The sequence below is a fragment of the Sminthopsis crassicaudata genome, chromosome 6, assembly GCF_048593235.1.
Source record: "Sminthopsis crassicaudata isolate SCR6 chromosome 6, ASM4859323v1, whole genome shotgun sequence".
NCBI classification, from domain to species: domain Eukaryota; kingdom Metazoa; phylum Chordata; class Mammalia; order Dasyuromorphia; family Dasyuridae; genus Sminthopsis; species Sminthopsis crassicaudata.
Window position 1 is genome coordinate 176934345 of NC_133622.1, and position 24852 is coordinate 176959196.

Consider the following 24852-nt stretch of genomic DNA (forward strand, 5'->3'; position numbering starts at 1 on the left):
CCCTCATTTGTCTAGACCTTTAATTTGATTCTGAGCTTTTTGGTCTGCAAATTCCCTTGTCCCATGCAACTCTGGCTGGGGGTCTTAGGCTCTTAGAAACTCCAGAGCCCTAGGAATAAAGTAGTAATCCAGGATTCTAGAGCTATAAGTGTTGTACCAGACATTGAGATCCTCTCTCGAGTCAAACAGCCAAGCATTCAAACTCTGCTGCAGAGAGCACAGCTCAGAAGGGCTGTTCCACTGCCAAATGTGTATTTGTCTAAAAGACTATTTTACAGAGAGCTCAGGGCAAACACTCACATGGAGGTCAGAAAAGGTAAAACAAGGGCATTCAAGAACTCTCTGAAGAACTTGGGAGTCGATGGTGAAATATGGGCAACACTGGCACGGTACCACCCAGTATAGCATGCCCTCATCGAAGAAGGGACTGTGTTCTATTAGCAAAGTAGAATTGTAGTACATTAAAAGAAATGTGAGATGTGCAAATTTAAAGCCATCTCCCCTCCAGGTGTTCATATGGATTATTTGTGTCTGAGTTATGGTGGAGTCTTCCAAGCTTGTATTGTTCTGATCAGCCACAGTTGGACACACTGTACCTATACCTAGATGTAGTGATGTCATTTTGGTTCTTTCTGAGCACCAACCATCAGCTCTATGTCAGAGGGGCTCTAACTTTCATCCTCCTTATTCCAAGGTCAGCTACTTATCTACTATGTTGTAAAGATCAAACAAGGTAACATCTCTAAAATCCTTTGCAGACTTTAAAGAATTATAAAAATGTTGCTGCTGCTGCTTCCTCAACTCTCTACTATTTCCTCTGTTTTTTGCCTAACTTTATATAAATACCTAAAAGATGAGTGAATAAAACTATCTGTTGGTTGCAGATCTCACAGGAGATTTTTTTTTTTGATGTTAACATGTGAGATGACCATAGATGGAGAAGTATTCCAGATGCTCTTTATTTTTGCCAATGTTCAGTTTGGCTGACTGAAATCTAGAATTGATATCTCCTCTGAGGTCCATGATCATTCAAAAAAGATCAGCCTAGTAATCCACAAAGGAAACAACAAGTGGATGAAGATGGCTCTTGACCAGGTTATGACATGTAGTTGGATAGACAGCCAATTGTGCTACTTCATCCATACATGCATAGGGTTGCAGATGTCCAGTGAGCTGAACCCAATATTGAGCAAAAGGATGAAGATGGGCTGAATCATTTTTTATTCATGGGTAAGGATTTTCAGGGCTATTCCACTGCTTTCTGACACCAAACCATCGTTTTCCTGGGGATGCTCTGTGGCCACAAGTGAGAGATTAATACCATCGTGGAAAACTCACAGTTGGAGGTAATCCAAAGAAAGAATATACTACAGCATCTTAACAATTTTGACTTGAACATGGGAGATAGCAGAGAAGAGAAAACAGAGAAGATATGACTGCCAAGGAAGCAAGGATGATGGGTAGCTCTCTTGCACAGTGTATGAACATCCATGAATGTTAGTAAAAAGGCTGGTAGTATCATAGTCTATCCTATGAAGGCTTTATAAAAAGACATGAATAAAGTGGACTCAGGAGGGAATGACACAGCTGACATAAGTGGATAGCATATGCCCAAATATAAGATCATGAGTCCAGCCAATTGGAGACCTGAGTTCAAGATCTGTACCTTTTACTTCCTCCTTGGTGAATTTGGGAATGTTAGTTATCTTCTCTGGACCTCAGTTTCCTTATTCATAAAATGAGGGGATTGAACTAGATTATCTCCCAACATAATAATAATAATAATAATAATAATAATAATAATAATAATAATAATAATAATAATAATGATTGTTAGCATCTGTAGAGAAGCTTATGATGGGCAGACCACTTTACAAATATCAACTTATTCAATCCTCTTAACAATCCTGGGAGTTAGGTGAGATCTTTACCCTCATTTTATAGATGAATTAATCAAGGCATATACCTTGGTTCAGGTATAGAAACTCAAATAGAAACAGGGGCTACTAAATCTGAAAGAATTCCTGATCCCCACAGACTGCATACTGACTTAGAAAACCACATATTAACATTATCTATGCTTTACTGTAAAGGCATAACCCAGAGATATTGCATATTTGATTTCAGACACTACAATAAAGCAAATATATATTAATATAATATAGTATATTAATGTACTAATAGACATTAATAATGCTTATTAAATAAGTGATGATGTTATATCTAAAAATATGTACATACCTGAACTAAAATATATTTTAGCACTGAAAATACTAATCACCATCGGACCATTCAGCAAGTTCTAATCTTTCTTGGTGGAGGATTTTGCCTCAGTGTTGATGTCAACTAACTGATCAGGATATTGGTTGCTGAAAGTTAGGGTGACTGGAGAAATTTCTTTTTTTTATTATTAATTTTATAATTATAATTTTTTGACAGTACATATGCATGGGTATTTTTTTTTACAACATTATCCCTTGTATTCATTTTTCCAAATTTTCCCCTCCCTTCCTCTACTCCCTCCCCTAGATGACAGGCAATCCCATACATATTAAATGTGTTCACAATATAACCTAGATACAATATATGTGTGTAAAACCAAATTTCTTGTTGCATGGTAAGAATTGGATTCCAAAGGTATAAGTAACCTGGGTAGAAAGACAATAGTGCAAACAGTTTACACTCAATTCCCAGTGTTCCTTCTCTGGGTGTAGTTGTTTCTGTCCATCATTGATCAAGTGGAAGTGAATTAGATATTTTTTATGTTGAAGATATCCACTTCGATCAGAATACATCTTCATACAGTATCATTGTTGAAGTGTATAATGATCCCCTAATTCTGCTCGTTTCACTCAGCATCAGTTGATGTAAGTCTCTCCAAGCCTCTCTGTATTCTTCCTGCTGGTCATTTCTTACAGAACAATAATATTCCATAACATTCATATACCATAATTTACCCAACCATTCTCTAATTGATGGGCATCCATTCATTTTCCAGTTTCTAGCCATTCTCTAATTGATGGGCATCCATTCATTTTCCAGTTTCTAACCACTACAAAAAGAGCTGCCACAAATATTTTGGCACATACAGGTCCCTTTCCCTTCTTTAGTATTTCTTTGGGATATAAGCCCAGTAGTAGCACTGCTCTCCAGAATGGCTGGATTCTTTCACAACTCCACCAACAATGTATCAGTGCCCCAGTTTTCCCACATCCCCTCCAACATTCCATCATTATTTTTTCCTGTCATCTTAGCCAATCTGACAGGTGTGTAGTGGTATCTGAGTTGTCTTAATTTGTATTTCTCTGATCAGTAGTGATTTGGAACACTCTTTCATATGAGTAGAAACGTATTCCTGCATTCTTTCATGGAAATAGAACATAGCACATGATATCAGACTTTGGGTGTATTGATTAGTTTTACTAACCTATTTTCTAATAAAGAGAAGGTCTTTATTATAAGGAATAACTCAAGATGGTAGAAAAATACAGAAGGAAATGGAAAATTGTGTAAGAAAATAATATGTCAATAAAATTTTATTTGAAAAACATGTACATTCTTTGGTTTGATGCAGTGCTGGCATCTGATATGCATTAGCTTTTTTATTTCACTGAAGAAGCTAGCTTGAGGGAGGTTGCAAAATCCCTTTCAGACAGTGGGGAGGAGAAATTAAAGGTATTCTTTTTTTACTAAATTTCTAACTTTGAGCCAATTTAGTTCAAAGTGCAACAACCCCTCTGGGTTTCCTCTCTTACTCTCACTTGCATTTACAGGCCCCAACCCCAGAAACTTGTTGCTTATTCCTAGTTAAGGCTCAGGGTGACTCTGAGGGCCTGAGATTCCTAGTTAATGTAATTCACAAATCCCCATTCTGTGTTCTCTATTTTCAAACAAAGGAACCAAGCTTACTAGTCTCAGAAAAAGAAACTACTGAGAAGGTATAGCAAGAAAAGGAGTTACAACCACCATCCTTCCCCCATCCCAGGGCAGATTTTCCTCTTGCATGTACAAAGACCTTGAAAAGAGTGAGCTTGAATTTAAAGTACTGTACAAAGTTAGTTAGGTACAGGTCTAGGAAATGTATGTAGCCCAGGGGTATCTCCCTATCCCCAGAAGGCTTTTCCCTTTTCATGAAGTCCTCATGAATGTGATGAGGTTTAGATTTGGGGAACCCAAATGAAATTAGGGTTTCTGGTGGTCAGGGAGTTAAATGAGGTCTAGTTGTTAGATTCGGGGTTCAGGGTAGATTTTGGCGCAAGGGTAGAGAGTTTTGGGTTACTCCCTTCTGGCAGGGCAGAATTTACAGACCTGAAAACCTAGATTGATAAAAGAGGTTTATTATGGGGATTGGAAATAAGGTTAAAGTCTAGTTAAGGAAATAGGTGAGGGTAAAGAGAAGATAGCACTGGAAACAGTATTCCAGTGGGCAAAGGCCCTTGGTGTGTCAAGCATAGCATAGCATGGCATGTTTCCTCTTCTGTGAAATGACAGGGAGTGACTAGGTGCCTTCTAGATCTATGCTGTATAATCTTAAGACAAGTCACTTGACCACCTCAGGCCTCAGTTTCCTTGTCTTTAAATAAGGAGGTTAGGCTAACCTGGTACCTTCACTAGCTAATCCTAATAGGATGAAACTATTCTCACTTCGTCTTCCTTTTTCCAATATAGCCAGCATGTTCCCTTTATTTACACTGTCTCTCTTATTATAATGAAAGGGCCTTAAGGGAATAATCTATTTTTGCTTTCCTCATGTATTAATACTAAATGATTAATAAATGCTTATCGAGTGACTAACTGGACCCTGAAATCTTTTGGATTTCTAGATAGATCTTGTCTTTAAAAGGATAAGGACACTTAAAAGATTTAGAATGTGATAAACAGCTTTTCCATAAATTCCTAACTTTCAGTTTCAAGATTGGATTTCTGTATTTTGGTCCCATAGTGGGAAAGGACAGAGTTAATTCACTGCACACACACAATTTGAGTAGTTCAGTCAGTTATTCACTTTCCTTGTCTGGCCCTAAATCTGTTCTATTCTAAGCAGTTATCTTGGTCTTCTCTCCCAAAATCAGGTCTGCCTTAGCTCTCACTTAGGATATTAGGATACTTCTAGGATCAAGAATCTTTCTTAATTTGCATTGGGTTCAACCCAAGCAGCTGTGTCCCTTCTGTAAGGGCCCATGACTTGCAATCCATTTCCATTTATCCATTTAACATTGATTGGTTTTTATAAAGTGATATTTCCTTCAAAGCTATTTTAAGGACAAAGGAACAAACATTTCTCCAAACAATTGTGGGGCATAATCTCCCCTACACCACCTAGGTCTCTAGGATTTAGCTCAGTTCCTACATTATCTGCAGAAAAACCCTGCCAAGTTTATGGTCAGTTCATAGTCAGCAACATTTCTCTTCTTCCTGAAAGATCACTATCCCTGAAGCTGCTGTTATCCTCAGGAGGATGAGAGAATCTTTCCACTGGAATTTCAAAAGTAACTCCTAAAGATTGCTCCTTGCTTCTTGAGAAATTGATGTCAACCTGGCTGCAAAACCCAGCCTGGAACTCCCAGGGGTCAAGATACTCTGAGGATCTCATCAACTCATAAGATTGTGGAGGTTCCATTCCTTCAACCTATAACAGAAGCAGACAAACTACAAGACCAAGGATTGAGAGCCCATTCCTGGGAGGTGAGATAGTGAAAACATGGCATCAGACAGAAAGAAGGTCTTAAGGCTGTCACTTTTGACTACATGGTCTCTGCCTGGATGCCATGAGCAAGATCATTGTGCTCCCGCAGACATGAATGCAACAAAGACCAAGTATATGAAGTTACCTGGCCTTTTAGAATATGCTCGTTGTTCTTTGTACAAAATCAGTCTTAAAAGTTTTTTTCCCAGTTAACCAATTGGAGTCTATTTGAGGTCTACCCATAGCACATTTCTCTTCTGCATCATGATGAACTAAAAGAAAGCTCCCTATTGCCTTCCATGTATAGAGATGGCATCAGATCACCCAAGCAAGCTAATGGGTCTTGAGTGCACCACACTCAATTATACTATGAAAGGCTTTATACCTCTTACTTATTATGTAGGAGAACTGAGGTCCAAGGCATGTAAAATGACCAGCTTCAAAGTCCCACAATTAGTTATAGGCCTAGAAGTAGAGCCCTGACCTCCCCCTCAGGGCTACTGTCCACCTTGCTTAAAGATGGCCTAATGTCCCTTCTAGGACTGTGGATGTACATAGGAATCTGCTCATCATCACTGTGCACTAAATTTGAATTCAACTATTGCATGTCTAATTGCTGTCAGGTGTCATGAGCTCCATCATCAGCATACTAAGTAGCAGCTGCTTTTTGAATCCTTATTTAAAGCCATTGCCTCATGCTATGAAGGGTGGAAAGGAGAAAGGATATCTTAGAATCGGTCAGATTTGGGGTCACCACAATTGCATAATCACATAGCATTGGTCAATCAAACAGTCAATTGATTGACAGGCATTTATTAAGTGCCTACCAATGCCTGACTCAGGCATTCAAAAAGATTCTTTTATTAATGAATTTGGCCCTTTTTTCCTTTTTAGGGTCAGTACGTCTCCGAGGTGGGAAAAATGAATTTGAAGGTACCGTGGAAGTATATTCCAGAGGAGTTTGGGGAGCAATCTGCAGCAGTAACTGGGATGATGGTGCCGCAGCTGTCGTCTGTCGCCAGCTGCAGCTTGGGTGAGTTTCCAAGTCAATTTAATTCAACAAACATTAAATGCCTTTTGTGGCATGGGAGAAGGCAAAGGTAGTAATGAAATAAGCTCTGTCTTTAGGGGGTTTACATTTGATTGGAGACGAGATAGAGAGACACAGAGAGACAGACACAAAACACAGAGAGACACAGAGATACAGAGCCACAGAGAGAGAGAAAGAGAAAGGACTCCTGGAGGGATCAGGAAAGACCTTGTGAGATATGGTATGAAGCCTAAAGAGTGACTAGTCAGAAAGACTTGGATTCAGATCCTGCCTCTGAAACTCTTAGGTAAATGACCATGGGCAAACTATTTACCCTCTCTGCACCTTGGTTTTCTTATTTATAAAATAAAGAAGTTGGATTGGATGACTTCCCATCTGTATGATCCTAAGTTAACTTTAGAGGATTCTTTTGGTATGGAAAATTAAAATCTCTTCTTTCCATTGTCCCTCATAAGACACCACTATAAAAATAAAATCTCTAAATGGAAAAGACCCATAAATAGACATACCTTAGATAACATCAGTTATCCAGAAAGCCAGAAAATGAAGGAAGTGCTAAGAACTGCATTATCTGGGCCTTTTTCTGGTCTTTTGAAGAAAAAGTACATTTTTCTGGACTTAAAAGCTGGCATTTCTTTTTTACTGCCCATTATTCCACATAATCCTGGGATGCCAGATTTTCTGTGTAACGTGCTTTCACTAAGCTACTTGCACATAAAACATTTGGAACAAGGAGAATGATCCCTAAATCTGTTCTACAAAGTATGTAGGCAGAAATTCATGGCTTCTATCTCCTGAGAGTGGTCCCAAGCCTCCATCAATACTGCCCCCTACTTCTATCCAAGACAGGTATGGACTAGAAGTTCACTCTATAATGGCTGATGAATGCAAAAGGACAAGCAGGGATTGGGGTGGGAACCCTGGAATTACTAGAGGTAAGTAGTATGCCTGGAAATTGTTTAAAGATTAATTTCTAGAAGTGAGAATGTTTTTTTCAATGCTAAAACTCACTAGGTTTGCCAAATGTAGTTAAAATGACTAGGACTTAAATGTTAAGAGCAATTGTCTGGAGTCCCAACTACTTGGATAACCTTGGGCAAGTTATTCAAAGGAACTTCAGTTTCCTCATCTGTAAAATGAGAGAGGGTAATATGGTACCTGTTAACGCCTTCTCTTCTCAGATTGTTTCCTATGTATTTTGTATATAGCTAGTATATACTTAATTATTGACATGTTGCTTCCCCTATTGAATTGGATACAGGAGTGTTGACTCCAGGGATGAAGGCCCAGGTAGTATGATGGCCGCAAGGGAGTGGAGATGTGGCCTCCTCTTCTTTGGAAGTCTTTAAGCAGAAGCTGGGTGACACTTGGTGGATACATTACAGTGAGGATTTCTTTTGTGCATGGATGGAATCAGATAGCTCCTTAGATCCCTTCCAACTCCTAAACTTTGTAGTTCTGTGGATGGTTGCATTTATTTATATCTACATGTGCTAAGTTCATAATCAGTGCTTCTTTATTGACTGACTAGACTTTGCATCTCTGGATATAAGATCCAATAGAATTATCAGGTTTCTGCTGACAGCCACATGAAAAACTGAGGATATGAGCCCCTAAGATCTTTTTAGTGATGCTTATCTCTGGATGATTAACTTTTGACTTCAAGAATAGATTTCTAATTATACTTTATGATTAGTGGGCTCATGGGAGCAAGGAACAGAGTTAATTAATTGCACGCCAATTTAGTATAGACTTTTCCCCTTAGAATTACTGCTGGGAGCAGGATGCTCTCAGAAATACCTGGAAAGTCCTCCATAAGCTCATGCAAAGTGAAATGTACTATGTATAAAGTAAAAGCAATGTTGTGGGATAATTAGCTGTGAATGACTTTGCTAAATACACTGCAATTCGATGATCCAAGACTACTCTGAAGGAACTTATGATGAAAAATATTATCCATATTCAGAGGAAGAACTGATGGTGTCTGAATACAGATTGAAACATAACTTTTTTTGCCTTATTTTTCTTGAGATTTCTTTTTTGGGGGGAGAGGAATCTATGTGTTTTTTTTGTTTTGTTTTGTTTTGTTTTGTTTTTTTGGCAACATGACTTATAAAAATGTTTTGCATAACTTTACATGTGCCTTCTCAATGGGAGTGGGGTGAGGAGGGAGGAAGGGAGAGAATCTGGAACTCAAAGTTTTAAAAATAAATGTAAAAACATGTTTTACATGCAATTGTGATAAACAAAATATTAAAAGAAAAAAACATAATTACTGCTCAGGAAAGAGGAGACAGTAAGGGCAGATCCTTTTAGTCAGTCACAGCTGAGAGATGCTTCCCAGATGCTTCTTGCCAATTGCCAGTTGTGTGTGGACAAATGACAATTGATGCTGACCTAGGAAAACAGACTTACTGATTTATTTCCTGAGAATGGAGCAGGGAGAGATTTACAAATCCCCAGGCTTTTACATAATAAAGAACCCTGGATTTGGAGTGGGGGGTGGGGGGAGCTAGTTCTTACCCTGCATCCACTGAATCAAATGCACATCTACTGCATATTTGGCACCCATCCCCAGAACCACAGAATTTGGGAGTTGGAAGGGACCTAAGGAACTATCTGTTCCAACTCATGCACAAAAGAAATCCCCAGAATAATGTACCCAACAAATGGTCACCTAGCCTCTGCTTAAAGACCTCCGAAGAGGAAGAGACCACATATTCTTTTGTGGCCTCCATTAAAGCTGGGCCTTCATCCCTGAAATCAACACTTCTGGAAATTGACACCATCCTTGTCAGCACTCCATTCCATGTTTACTTGTATTGATCCACACTGTCCTCATTTCTGGAATGTATTTCCTTATTACCTTTGCTTCTCAGAATGCTGATCTTCCTTCAGGGTTCAGGTCCTGCTATCCTTTTGCAAAGCATCCCCTGATTCACCAGGTACTAGGATTCTCACTTTATAATCAAAAGAGAAGAATGCTTGGTCAAGTGACAAAAGGGGATGATGATCCAGTGGACCATGTGCTCCAATAATATCTTCATTATTTCAACAGAAAGTGAGGAAGGCCTGTGCATATTGAGTCATTTCATCCCGATTGCCTCCCCAATCCTACCAGTGAACATATTTTAGGGGTATGTGAACAAGCATCACCCAGGATGTGCAAGCTTGGATAGATTGGAATCCTAGGCTTGTCTAGGCATAGATCTAGATATCAAACCCTTTCATTTTACAGATGGGCAAACAGAGCTCCCAGTAGGTTTAGAAGATCATATAGATATGATATATATGACATAGAAGATTGGAGTACTTATCTGTGTGCCTATTGTATACTCTAGGGAGTATTTAAGTCCTTTGAGAGCAGAGATTGCTATATCTCGGTATGAATCTTTAGTGTTTGTAGTTCTTGTTTCTATTTATTATTATTATTATCATTATTATATTTATTCCCTTTATGGTCTTGAGCTAGACTCTGGACCTTCTCCAAATTCCAGTTTTTCTTAAATGAAGATTGAGCTAAATGACCACCAAAGTCCCTTCCAGCTAGGAGCCTGTGCATAAATGAGATGTGAATAAATTATTTCCTTTTTTAAAAATTCATTTCTAAAGAGGAAAAACCCATCTTATAAATGAGGCATGAAGGAAAAAAGAGCAAAATACTGAGACTGAATTGGAGACTTTTAGAGAAGAGAGGGATCATGGCATAGTGCATGGAGAACTTTGACTCGGAGAGGTCCAAGTTCAAATCTTGCCTCAGATACTTAATAGTTGTGTGATTCAGGGCAAGTCGACCCTTTCTGCAAGCCTGGTTGGTTGGTTGTTGTCCTTTCTTCCCAAAGGGGACCAAAATGACATCAGCATATTAGAGTTGCGTTGCAGTGTATCCAACTGTGGCTGGTCAGATTAATTCAGAACGCTCTACCACAGATTGGGCACAAATAGTTCCTATGAACATTTGGGGTGACTGCTCCAACTTTGAGCATCTTGAATATTTTCTAAAGCTAATTTAGTCCTACTTTGTTCAGAGAACACAGTACCTTCTCTGATGAGGGCCCATGCTGGGCAGTCCTATGCCGGTGTCTCCCATGTCATACAATTGATTCTAAAGCTCTTAAGCGAGACCTTGACAGTGTCCTTGTATTGTTTTTTCTGACTATCTTGTGAGCTCTTGCCTTGGGTGAGTTCTCCATAAAATAATGAGGAGCACAAAGCTAAAGTAATGGCTAAGAGTGGTTTCTTTTTTTTTTTTTTTTTTTAATATCATTATCATTTGGAAAAGCCATGAAGTTCCCAGAAGTCAGTCACATTACTCATTATCCCTCGGTATACCATCTCTTTCCTTGCTTCATCACTCGGGCTAATCTGTCTTTGTTGCTGCTATAATGGATAGTCATGGCATCTGTTGAAAGATTTCAATATATTCCTGCATTTGCTGGTAGGATCCAAAGTGGTGTCTGGTGGGTGGATTTCCAGAGATACCTTGCCTATTAGCATAAGTATTTAGAATATTAATATCAGTCTGGATTCATTCAAAGCAATTTCTAAAATCTGTGGATTAGATGAGATGAGTAGGATCCATCTGGATTCCGTTCTTGGGTAATCAGCTTCATATTCTTCCTGCCAAGGCTTGTTATTTTAATCAGGAACTGATCATCTCTCAGATCATTTATTTAACTTCTAGCTATCACAGTAATTATATACAATTCTCTCAAAAATGTAATGTTGGAAAGGACTTTGGAAATGTAGAACTCCAATACTCTATGTTCCTATGGAGGAGGATGGAGCGAAAAGGATGTTTAACTTGGACTAAGACTGTGCCCATGGGTGGCTTGATTAATATGCTTAAGCCTCAGTTTAATCATCTGTGCATTGGGGGTCCTAATGCTTACATAGTTGTCAGAAAAGCTCTTTCAGCCCTAATGAAATGTGAGGGATAATTAGAGCTCTTTAACAACCTGTAATAGCTCAAGGATCATAGGGATATAAATTTAGAGCAGGCAGGGTCTTTAGACACTCTCAAGTCCCAAACCCTCAATTTCCAGAGGAAAGCCCAGAGGGGTTAAGTCATTTACCCAGTGTTACAAGCTAGAAAAGAATTTAGAGATCACCTGATATAAACCTAGTTTTTTTTTTTATTAAAGCTTTTTTATTTTTCAACACATATGCATGGACAATTCTTCAACATTAACCCTTGCAAAACCTTGTGTCCAATTTTCCCTCCTTTCCCCCACATCCTCCTCTACGTGGCAAGTAGTCCAATATATGTTAAACACGGTAGAAATATATGTTAAATCCAATATATGCATACATAATTATACAATTATTGTGCTGCACAAGAAAAATCAAATCAAACTAGCAAAAAAAAAAAAGGAAGAAGAAGAAGAAGATGCAAGCAAGCAATAATGAAAAGAGTGAAAATACTATGTTATGGTCCACATTCAGTTCCCACGGTTCTCTCTCTGGGTGTAGATGGCTCTCTTCATCACCACAATTGGAACTGATTTGAATCATCTCATTGTTGAAGAGAGCCACGTCCATCAGAATTGATTTTCATAGTCTTGTTGTTGCCATTTATAATGATCTCCTGGTTCTGCTCATTTCACTTGATGTCTCTCCAGGCCTCTCTGAAATTATCCTGCTGATTGTTTCTTACAGAACAATAATATTCCATAACATTCATATCCCATAACTTATTCAGCCATTCCCCAACTGATGAGCATCCACTCAGTTCCACTTTCTTGCCACTACAAAAAGGGCTGCCACAAACAGTTGTGCACATGTGGGTCCCTTTCCCTCCTTTAAGATCTCTTTAAAACCCAGTTATTTTACTGATGGTAAAACTGAAGCCAAAAGACATTGTCATTTGCCCAGGGTCCTAGAGCTTAGTTAGTGACATTATTAAGTGAGACTAAAGATCTCAATGAGAGGTAGTATGGTATAACGGGCACTGGTTGTGGAGTCAAGAAAATCTAGATACAAATCTTACCTGGGACACATGCCAACTGTGTGACCTCGGGCAAGTCTCTAGCTGCTCTGGGCATCTGTTCCTCAACTATAAAATGAAATCCTTGGACCATGATGGTCTATAATGTCCCTTCTGACTCTAAATCCATGATCATTCTATCATGCAATCTAAATTGTTTCTTTCCGTCATACCAATAATTCTGTTTTGTTTTTCTTAACTTGTTCCTGAAGATGAAATTGGTACAATGTGCGAAGCTATCCATTTCTAGGGGCAAAGCTTTGCCAGTGCTATTCCCACCATTTCTTGTTTAAGACAAGGACATGAGTTCAGTTGGGGGCCAGTGAGACCAATATCCAATAGTACATAGATATAGAATAGGGCTGCTTTGTAGATATGAAACCATTTAAGTGAGAAGTCGACCTGTCACTTCATCAGTCAATATATATATTTATTAAGCACCTACTAGGTGCTAGGCACTGTACTGAATGCTGGGAATACAGACAAAGGAAAAAGGCAGTTCCTGCCTTTAGGTAGTTTATGAATTAATTTTTTTTTTTTTACCCTGTGATACAAGGGACATTGAGCAAGCAGTGATATAGTGGAGTAGGAGGCAACATGAGATCATACAGAAAGGGCCAGCTAGGATTCAGGAAAATCTGGGTTCCAAACTATCCTGTACCACACAGTGGCTGTGTGACTTACTTGCCTTTCAGTGTCCTCAGCTGCTCTAGAAGTCTATCAAAAAGCAGCTGTCAGTCTGCATTGGTAGAAGAATTTCTTTATGCTAATGAAATCACAGATGCATTAAAAGAAAAATGAAGCTTGATTATAAACCAAGCGCTGACAAAGCACCTACTACATGGCAGGTGCTTAGATAACAGGAGAAAGTGAAATAGTTCCTGCCCTTGGGAAGATTATACTCTAATAGAGGAAACTCTGTGTGTGTGTGTGTGTGTGTGTGTGTGTGTGTGTGCACAAATACATGAAAAACAGAAAATATGTAAAGGTAGAGAGGGGGTTGGGGGAAGTGGGAATAGCCATCAGAGGGAAGTTAGTGTTTGAACTGAATTGCAAAAGAAGCTAGGAATTTAAAGCTGCAGACGCAAGGAGATGAAAATTTGCATGGGACAATTACTGAGTTGCATGGGACAGTTTGACTAGACCGTGGAAGGGAAAGGCAGGAAGAAGAACTTTCACTACCAGACGGGGCAGTTTCTATTGCATAGCAGAGGTAATAAATAGGGAGCCACTGGAGTTTATTGAGTAGGAGGGCAATGTGGTTAGCTCTGTGCTTTGAAAACCATGTTGATTTCTCCCCTTTAATTAGGGGCTATTGGCAAGGATCTCTTTCAGCCCCCAAATTAAAGAGCTAGTGTTATTTTAGAAGGTCTGTAAAAATTAAAAGTCTTGCAGAACCAGTGAAAAGAATGAAGTTATTGTGGTTGTTTGCCCAAGCTTTGATCTGACATCTTAATTCCCTTGAAAGCTCTTTCCCCTTTCCTTCTCCTCCTCCCCATCCTTCTCATGTTCCCAAACCCACATGCTTGGAGGTTTATTTCATAACTTAACTGTGGCTTTCTCCCTCCCAGGGCCAAAGGGATAGCCAAACAGACCCCAATTTCTGAACTGGGACTCATTCCCATTCACTGGAGCAACATCCACTGCCAAGGGGATGAAGACAACATCCTGCTTTGTGAACGAGCCACCACTGGGCCTCAGGGGACATGTCCACAGAAGATGGCAGCTGCAGTCTTGTGCAGTTTTTACCAGGGTACCACAATGATATCCAAGAATTTTCTGCTTTCAATTTTAGTGTGTTTTCAGCACAGAGAAGCAGCCATGTTTAGCAAAAAGAGCACATGATATGGAATCAGGAGGGACCAGATTTCTAATCCTGCCATTGATGCTTATTAGCAAAGATATCACCAACAAATTACCTAACCTCTCTAAGACTCAGGCTGCTCAGCTGTAAATGGGGATGAGAATACCTTTAGTAACTCACTGAGTTAAATGAGATAATGTAGATAGAATGCTTCATGAACTTTAAAATGAGATTATATATGTATTTATATAATATTCTACACATTATATATTACTTATATATGGTTAATAATATATTGCTAATATATGATATGTCATATATAACATACACATGTAGCAACTGCTGAAATACATATTATGTATGTATATAGACATATAACAATTGTTAAAATATGTATTCATATATACATGTATAACAGCTAAAATGTTATATATATACATATATGCATACATAATATACATTTAAGCTATTGTTATAATTACAAACGACTAGATTTGTCTTGGTTCTTTTCTTAGAATACTTATTTTAAATTCAGTATAATTTTGAAATGTCAAAATTTATAGTCTTCTGAAATCTTCATAGTATAGCTAAGAGTTGAATCACAATTTCCTTGGTTTTCATGAAGTTATTTTCAGAATATTTTCTTTTCAATAGATTAAAAAAAAATCATAGGCAGTCTTTCTCTTGGGAGCTTGGCATCATGGGAAGAGCATTTTTGGAATCTAAAGACCTGGATTTAAATCTTAGCTCTGTCACTGACTTCCTGTGTGAATTTAGACAGGTCACTTTCCCCCCCTCATCTTTAGTTTCTTCTGTAAAACGAGGGGGTTGGACTCACTGGTCTCCAAGATGCCTACCATTTCCAAATCCTATAATCCTTGACCCTTCATCCCCCACATCTCATCAACTGCCAGTACATTACTCTTTTGTATTTATAGCATCTCTGAAAACAATCTCCTTCCCTCCTCTCTATAATTGGAGTATGGGTCCTCTCCTCCTTTTGTCTAGTCAACAGAACATTCCTAATTGGTCTTCTTGCCTCCATTCTCTTTTCTCTTCAAATTATTCTTCATATAGTTTCCAAGATGATCTTGTTAAATCTGGTTAACTTGTTAAAACTTATTAACTTGTTAAAACAACTTGTTAAAAGTTTTGATACTTTCACTTTGCCAATCTATGCTCTTTTAAAAAATATATATTTATTTAAAATTAAATACAAAATAAGAAGAAATAAAATAGAAAAAGAAAGACAGAAAAGAAAAAACAAAACAAAACATTATCATGTGCCCAACAGAACATCAGAGAGAATTCAAAATATATAACAATAAATTTCCATTTCAAGAGAGTATATATAATAATGTAAGAGATTTTATTCATAACTGTCCATCTTTGCTTCCTTGTAGGTTATTCTTTTGCTCACTGCTATGCAATTTTTACTTTATTCTTTTTCCCCCTCTTTTGTCTCTCCTCACTTCTCTCAAACAAGCTAAGTTGTTAAGTACAGGTATAATTTATATACACATAAAAACACATATTCACAAGCATATATATCTACATACACAGATACATATGCCTACATGCCTATAATATATACATATTCGTTTACACATATATAATCTACACTCTTTTAGATAGGCATTGGTCAGTAATGTAAAATGCAGACTCTTTAGCATGATCTTAAAGTCCATCTACATTGAGGCTCAGACAAAAATCTCCATATTTATTTCACAATATTCCTACTCACATGCTCTCTGTTCCAGACATACTATAAGTAGTCAGAACCATTTTGGCTTCTGTTGATTCCTTGAATTTATATTTAGTTATTATATTATATTATTTATTATTATTTTATATAATTTATTATATAAATTTGTATTTATATAGGTCCTTATATATGGACCATACTCCTTTCCCATTTCAACTGGTTGAACTTTTCCTCTCCCTTCAAAACCTAGATCAAGTCCCATTTCTCTATGCAGTCTTTCTTGATCCAGTCCTATACCTAGAAGTAATAATCAATTTCTTATGCCTTTGCATGTTTTAAGCCCCACCCCATTCCTATAATAAGAAATAATATTTGTGTGAGCAATGTAATCTCATCTGAGGCTTACAATCCTTTGGTGAATAGGTAGTAATGTCCCCATTTATGAAGCTCAGAGAGATGACATAGGTGTGCAGCTCTTCCTTGTACCTGGGTTTGATGCCCTTTAAGCTCTTTTGGTAACACTTACCAAAACGAAGTTGGACAGAGCTCCTTTTGGAGCTCATGATCACCTCCGTCTGGGGTAAGACATTGGAGGAAGATTTTTTGGGGGGAGAAGGCAAATATAGTGCAGATGTTCAAGGCTTTAATTAAAATAATTGGTAGGAAGACCAATTGAGATCTCAGTTGACTTAGACTTGGGAAACCCAAATGACTTGTATATCACTGAGACTTTTCAGGCACCTTATATTTCTAAGATTTTTATTGTCTTTTTAAAAAAAATTTATATTTCTAATGAAAATTTTCCAATATTGCTTCAATCAATAAATAGCATTTAAGAATGAACTATATGATTATTAGACTTGTTATTCCAGGGGCAGCTAGGTGGTGCAGTGGATAGAGCACTAGCCCTGAATTCAGCAGGACCCAAGTTCAAATCTGATCTCAGACACTTAACACTTCCTAGCTGTGTGACCCTGGGCAAGTCACTTAACCCCAGCCTCAGGGGGAAAAAATTGTTATTCCTTTCTATGCCTTTAAAAAGAATCATGTAAGTGATTTCCACCAAGCTGTTATAATTTATTAGAATTACTCATTATGTTATTACTGGAAATGCAATCTATGTATCAGGAATCATCAATCAACAAAAATTTATTGCTTGTCTTCTAAGTGGCACTGTATGAGGCATTGCATAAGGTGTTAGGAATTCAAATACAAAGAATTAATCTTTCCTACTCTCAAGGAATAGTTAAACTGGGATTTTTGTAACCACATGCAGAATAAACATGAAGAGAATATATATATATATAAATATACTGGCTATTGGGTGCGTGAAGAGGGGCCTTATATCAGAGATAGTGCTTGAACTACATGTAGAAAGAAAAGAGGGACTCTGCTGCAGAAGCAAAGGAGTGGGATCCAGGCTTTGGGCACAGTCCATAAACAGATATAATTATGGAGAGCAGAATGTTGTGTGGGATGAACACAAAGAATTCCAGTTGATCTAGCTCATAGAGTGAGTGCTTCACAGTTATGTATGATGCAGTTAAAAAAGTAGATTGTAGGTGATGAAAGTCTTTAAAATGTAAGCAGATGAGTTGATGTTTGATCTTAGAGACAATAGGGAGCCACTGGAAGTTCTTAAGCAGGGGAATGACATGACCAAATCTGTGCTTAAGGAAAATCATAATAGCATGTGTGAGGTCGACTGGAATAGTCAGTGATTTGAGTAAGATGACCACTTCAGAGTTTGTTGCAAAAATCCAGGGATTGGGAGCCTGAACTAAGGTGATGACTATGTGAATAGTGAAAAGAGACTTGAGGAGAGAGTTCAGGGAGATAGAAATGGTGAGATTTGTCCATTGGCTTGATATATGGAGTGAGGGAAAGGGATGAGTTGGGGATAACATATTATGGATGTAGGAGACTTGAAGAATGGGGGAAGTTTGGAAGAAAGGAAGGTTGAGGGGAAAGATGAGCTCCATTTTGGATTTGGTAGGTTTTACATGTCTCTGAACTTCCATATTGAAATATCCAGTGGGCAATTACAATTGGTGATGCAGGACTGACTTTCAAGGGAGATACTGGGGCTTGATATGTAGATCTGAGAATCATCTACATAAAGAGAACAACTGAGCCTATGGAAATTGTTGAGGTTACCAATCAATCAATCACTCAATCCATAACAATTTATGTTACTATGTGCCAGGCACTATACTAAGCTAAGTTGCTGCTGCTGCTGCTGCCATTGTTGCTGCTGCTGGTGGTAGTAGTAGTGAAGAAGAAACTGGGGAAAAGAGATGAGAGTGGGAAATAATATCAAGTGGTTTTGAAATGAAGAGAAGAGGAAAAGGGGGAACTCATAGAGAGTGACTTCAATTTTATATATATATATATATATATATATATCTGAGGCAATTAGGGTTAAGTGACTTGCCCAGGGTCATACAGCTAGGAAATGTTAAATGTCTGAAGCCAAATTTGAACTTGGGTCCTCCTGTCTTCAGAGCTGGTGCTCTATTCACTATGCCATCCAGCTGCCCCAAGAGGTAAGAATCTTATCAGAAAGGGTGAGATATGAGAGACTTGAAACAGGAATAAAACATTTAAAATAGCTTTTGCAGGGAATCAAATAGGGAACAATAACAGGATTATCATATTAAATGAGGGCCCAATTAAAGATGGATAGTATGAATTTTATAATGTATTTCATCAGCATCATTCAGTGACTTTCTCCAGCTCCATTTAGCAGCCCATAAAGAGAAGGAAAAGAGCCCAAAGGTATGGAGCAAGCCAGGGACAAGATCTGGTAAAGGATGAGAGGGCTAGGAAGACCAGGGTTCAAGTCCTACCTACATTTGTAGAGGGAGTTTCCTGCTCCAAGAGTTCTCTTTATCAATGAAATCATGTGTTGGGACCTTATCCTCTCCTGATTTAGAACTCTTGCTGGTCTTATTAATAAAACACTCCCTAGAAATGAGGCAGCTTTGAAAGCATCAGGACTAATAGGACAAATGGCATAATTAATAATAATATATTGGGTGAATGGATGGTCATGGCTCATAATAACAGTGCAGGTAAAAAAAAAAGTCTAGGAATTGGATTCTCTTGTTAAAGTAAAGAAAATTTATTTTGGAAATAACTAGAATAGCACAGTGAATAAATAGAGTACCAGCTCTGAAGTCAGGAAGCCCTGATCTCAAATCTGGTCTCAGACACTTAACACTTTCTGGTGTCATTTAACTCCAATTGCCCCACCAAAAAAAAAAAAAAAGACGGAGGGGGAGAGAGAGAGAGAGAGAGAGAGAGAGAGAGAGAGAGAGAGAGAGAGAGAGAGAGAGAGAGAGAGAGAGAAGAAAAAATAAATTTATATATATAGGCTAATAGTAAAAAGAGCATTGGGTTTAGAGTTAGAAGACAAGGCTTCAATCCCAGTCCTGCCACTTACTACTATATCCAAGAGGCTTTCCTTCCTCTCTCTGTGTCTAAGTCATCTTTAAAATGAGAGGCTGTCATTAGATAAGCCTGGGGTGCCTTCCCTCTCTGCCATTCCGTGAGCTCCAGCTCTTCTGATTATGGGTCCTTTTTCTGCTCCCATATTTGCTGTAGGCTTCTAAGAATGGCCTGTGTCCTGCCTGCTTCAGAAACACTTGTGTCATCATCCCTGAAATGAGGAATGTTTCCCTTGCCCAGGTCTGGCTCTGCTCTCACCTGGCTCCCTCCCTGTTGCCGCCCACCCTCGAGTGCTCTGTCATCCTTCTGTGAGGGTGACAGGCTCCTGCTCACTGTGACACTGCTGTCCTTTTTCTTTCTTTGGGTCCACAGCTCCTTCCTGGACACTGGTGCGGCTTGTTGGTGGGCGCAGCAACCACGAGGGCCGAGTGGAACTTTACCATGCGGGGCAGTGGGGGACGGTGTGTGATGACCAGTGGGATGATGCAGATGCTGAAGTGGTCTGCCGCCAGCTTGGCCTGAGGTTTGGCTTCTTGCTTTACTTGTTTGTTTGTTTGTACATTGGAAATTCAAATCCAAAGACTGTCCTTTTCCAATCTGCTACAAAAGACCAGACTCACAGATCCATGAGATCATCTGGTCCAATCTTATTTTATAGGGGAGGAAGCTGAGGCTGAGGGAAGGATCATGACTTGTCTGTGTTCACACAGTATGCACATTGCATTTGAGGCATCTGAACTCTGACCTTCTGACACACATTGCCCCCTTTGTTCCTTGTGCTGCACTCGCTGGCCTTTGCATTGCATGAAGGGATACTTTTCTCTGTCTGAGTCTTTTCTGAGATTAGGCTTTCTCTGGGCCCCTTAGAACTATTCCATCTTCCCAACTGAGCTTTCCTGGCTCACATTGGAGTTTGTTGTCTTCTCATACCCATCTAATATGGAGTCCCTCTATTTTTTCAAGATAAAGCCCAAGCACCATCCTCTGATGCTGGAGACCTTTCTTGAAGCCTCATTGCAAGTGCCTCTTTTGGCCAATTAGCTCATATTTATATTATTTCCATGTATTTCTATTTATTGTCTTTCAAAGTATTCTGCATAAACTAGATACTTGTTGGCTCTACTGTTAGAATGCAGATTTTTTTTTTTTCTCAGTAGAGATTACTTTTGTCTTTTACTTGGATGCCCCAGTACTCAGAATAGTGGTTGAATCATAGTAGATGTTTAATGAATGCTTTTTAATGGATGGCTGTTTCTAGCAGCCTCTCATTCTTCCTTCATCCTTTGTCAGAATTACCCAGCTGCCTCTTTAGTTCTCTGATTTCTGAGGTCTTTTGATCTTTTGTTTCTCTAAACTGGCTCTAAACTAAACGTCTTTTTCTTAATTTCACCATAGTATTAAGTGTAAACATATTTAGTATGCATTCAATTATTCTCAACTCCCAACAGATGGAATTACTCTGAATTCATAGGTGACTTTGGGGTGTAAGGAACACTTATTTATCTCTCCTCCCATAGTCATCAAAATATCCATTTTTGCCTTGTATTCCTAAATATCATGCGAAAATATTGTCTTCAGGGAGTCTTTTGTTCACTGGAAGAAAACTGAAAAGAACTTTAAAATATTCAGCTGTATTAACAGCCCAGTGATTGCATGGAAGAACAAATGGTGAGATTCCTTTGTGTTGTGAAAATATTTGCCAAAACACTAGTTACTGTCTTGTGATTTCAATGGGGGAGGGGCTTACTTCTCTTCCAATGCAAGGGCCACACCTCCCCTGCCAACTGGTTGTTGTTGTTTGTCCTTGGTTCTCGAAGAGAATTGGATTGAAGTGAGGGAGGGCTAGGCAAGGTCATCTGCCTCACTTTCCCCTCCATAACCCTCTGGGTCCAGTGACCAGGATGACTAGAGATGGCCCTGGATGCGATGAGAGATCTTGGCCTTTTTAAGCTAAGAGAGAACTCCATAGTACCTTGAGAGGGCTAGGGACTTGTCCAGTGTCTCAGTGCCAGCGTGTCAAAGAGAGGACTGATGAGATCAATTCTATACCCACTTAGAACTCAGGTTCTAAGAACCTGATTAATTTCTCATCAATCAATCATTCCACAGCATTTATTAAAGACCTGTTGAGCACTAAGACTTTGGTAAGGCATATAGATATGAAAGTAAAATAGTCCCTGCTCTCTAAGACCCATTAGTCTTTCTGGAGCTGTGAGTAATTTTCTCCCCTGATGTCTAAATCCCTTTTGGCTTTTAGAGAATGAGAGGGTCCTTGAGGAACTCCTTATGACTCCTAGCAATGAATAGTTGGTCTGATTGTAGGTTATTCATTTAAAAAAAAAACAACAACAACAATTAAAAAAATATGGAAGAAGAGAATTTGGATTTTTTTTAAAAGCTAAAAATAAATTTTAAAAATGAAAAACAGACTATTTAAAAACCCAATGCTCTTATTTAAAAAGCAGTTATCCCTTGGCCATAAGGACCCTGATGAGGGCCCCTCCTTTCTGAGCCTGTTCCTGCATTCTGGACTTCACAATCCTGCCTCTAACACTGTCCCATTTTGGAATTTCCCCCAATTTCCTCTTGCCTTCTTGACTCTGGAACATCAAATACCTGTGATCTTCTCAATTTGGGAATAACTTTCTGTCAAGTCTCGTTTTTGCATTAATAAGTTCTTTATGAGTTCTCCTTTTCATGGAAGATCTCAAGTGGTCCTCATTCCCCTAATGTCCCTGCTCCTGACTTCCAAATTTTAAAGCTATCCCTTTATTGTACTCTTTACCCTCTCCCTCAATTTTCAGCTTTCCTTTGTGTGCTGTCTTAATTAAAATGTAAACTCCTTAAACACAGAGCCTGTCTTCTTTTGCTTGTATTTGTATCCCTAGCACCTAGCAAAGTGCCAGGCACATAGTAGATAGTAGGTGCTTAATAAATGCTTGATTTTTTTTTTCCTTCCTGACAATTCCCTATTACTTTTAGAATCAAGTACAAACCTCTCACTGCAGCCCCAATCTACATTCCCAGCTTTACTAAGTATTATTTCTCTTACACACCTTGCAATCCCCACATACAACATCTTTTTCTCTTTATCCCACAAATTGACGTCAGTCATCTCTCCTGTGTTGTGACTCATTTTACTAATAAAGGAACTGAGGCAAAGAATGTTTAAATGACTTCTGAAGATCACACAGGTTATCATCTCTGAGGCCACATTTGAACTCAGGTCCCTCTTGACCCTAAGTCTAGTATTCTCTTCACTGTACCACTGGTATTACTTTAAGCAAATCTACTAACTTTGTCTAGCCTCAGTTTGACTACCTACAAAATGAGGATTTTTAAGATCTATTCTAACTCTAGACCTATAATTCTAAATCATTTCCTCTCCTTGGGCTTCAGTTTTCTCATTTGTTAAATGAGAACATTGGATAAAATGGCCTCTCTTCCAGCTCTTGCTCTGTGACCCTTTAAAATTCCAAGGTTTCATTCGAATAAGCTATCATAGGAGTTAGAAAATGCTCAGAAAAGAGGGGATGCAAATGTTCAATGGGGAGAACATGGGCAAATAAACTATCAGTGCCTTCAGTCAGATGAGATAAAGATGAAGAAGGTACACATTAGAACCACAAGTTATGTTGTGGACTTATATCACCAGAACCTGGAGTGGGGGGTGTTTTAAATTTGAGAAAAGTCTGGATAGTTGAGATTCAGTCTTGTGAGGGTTATGTGATATTGAAACAGATTTTTTTTCACTTCTGGGCCTTGACTTTCTAAAATGAAGGAGTCAGAATCAATCAGATGATTGTGACCCTGATCAAATCACTTATTCTCTGAATCTCGGGATTTTTTATTTATAAAATGAAAGGATTGGACTTAATTCCTTGACTAACATCCCTGCCAGCCCTCATCTATGAACCTTTGATGCTATGATCGCTGAATCTGTCCCAAATCTACAGCATCTGGTGGTTAGATAAGTTTAGGATAAATATAACCAGGAGGCACTACAGCCAGGGTGTACCATCTCCTGAGAGCCCATTGTTAAGATGACAATGTGAGCATTTACATCTGGGACATCATCAGCAAAGGCTAGAAATCAAGGCTTGGTTTCTAATTTTGTTGACTGTGTAAACTTAAAAAGGTGATAGAAGGATTTTTCTATCTCCATATGACTCATCTGGAAATATGTGAAAAAATGAATGTACATGTATAACCTAAAAAATTTTAAAATAAAAAAAAGAAGTTGATGAAAGAAATATATGGTGTATGTACATTTTTTGGGGGAAAGTCAATTGTTAAACATTTACCATCACAATCCTGAATATAATTAAGAACTATTAAATACTAGGAAAAGTGAAATTCATTACACTAAGAGATGGGTAATATCTTAAAATATAAATATTAATGTTAACACTTATATAGCACTTTCAAATTTGCAAAGTGCTTTATCTATGTTACCTCATTTGATCCTCATAACTATCTTATATGAAATAAGTTATTATTATTATCTCCATTTTACAGGTGAGGAAATTGAGGGTGGGGAAGGTTAAGTAACTTTCCAGGTTACATAGCTGGTTAGGTGTCTGAAACAGGAGCAGATCTTCTGTACTCCAAGTCTTTTACTCTATCCACTACACCACCAACTCCCTAATAGATTATTCTAGTGGAATGTAGTCCTGTTAAATGAGGACATACAAACAAATGCCATAAACCTTTATAACAAACATCCAGGACCCTTCTTTTGCACATGATCAATGTCTCTGTCAAAAACACTGTTGCTTGAGCACATGCCTGGGTCATACTTGTAATTCTTGATTGTTTTGTTTGTTGGTTGATTTAGTGGGGTTGCCAAAGCATGGTCCCGGGCCCATTTTGGGCAAGGATCAGGCTCCATCATATTGGATGAAGTACAATGTACAGGAAATGAGCTTTCCCTAGAGGAGTGTCCCAAGAGTTCCTGGAGAGAACACAACTGTGACCACCGGGAGGATGCGGGCGTCTCATGCACCCCTCTGACAGGTATGCAGGCCAGCAACGGCAAGCCAAGCTTCACCACTTGGTACCATCCCTGTTCTTCCTACCCCCTTCTCATCAAACATGGGAGAAAACAAATCTATGCATAAAAGCGAGTTTTGATTGGTCCAACAGCTACTGTGTCTGTTTTTCTGGCCAT

General features: G+C 38.6%; 1 protein-coding gene across 1 annotated transcript in view; it reads left to right on the top strand.

Moving 5' to 3' along the window:
• PRSS12 (serine protease 12) overlaps nucleotides 1-24852 on the top strand; it is a 95560-nt gene that overhangs the window by 16846 nt on the left and 53862 nt on the right. Inside the window, exons 2-5 of the mRNA XM_074275240.1 lie at nucleotides 6581-6719; nucleotides 14295-14476; nucleotides 20055-20205; nucleotides 24520-24698. Coding sequence (XP_074131341.1) covers nucleotides 6581-6719; nucleotides 14295-14476; nucleotides 20055-20205; nucleotides 24520-24698 — 651 coding nt within the window. The remainder of the gene's footprint in view (nucleotides 1-6580; nucleotides 6720-14294; nucleotides 14477-20054; nucleotides 20206-24519; nucleotides 24699-24852) is intronic.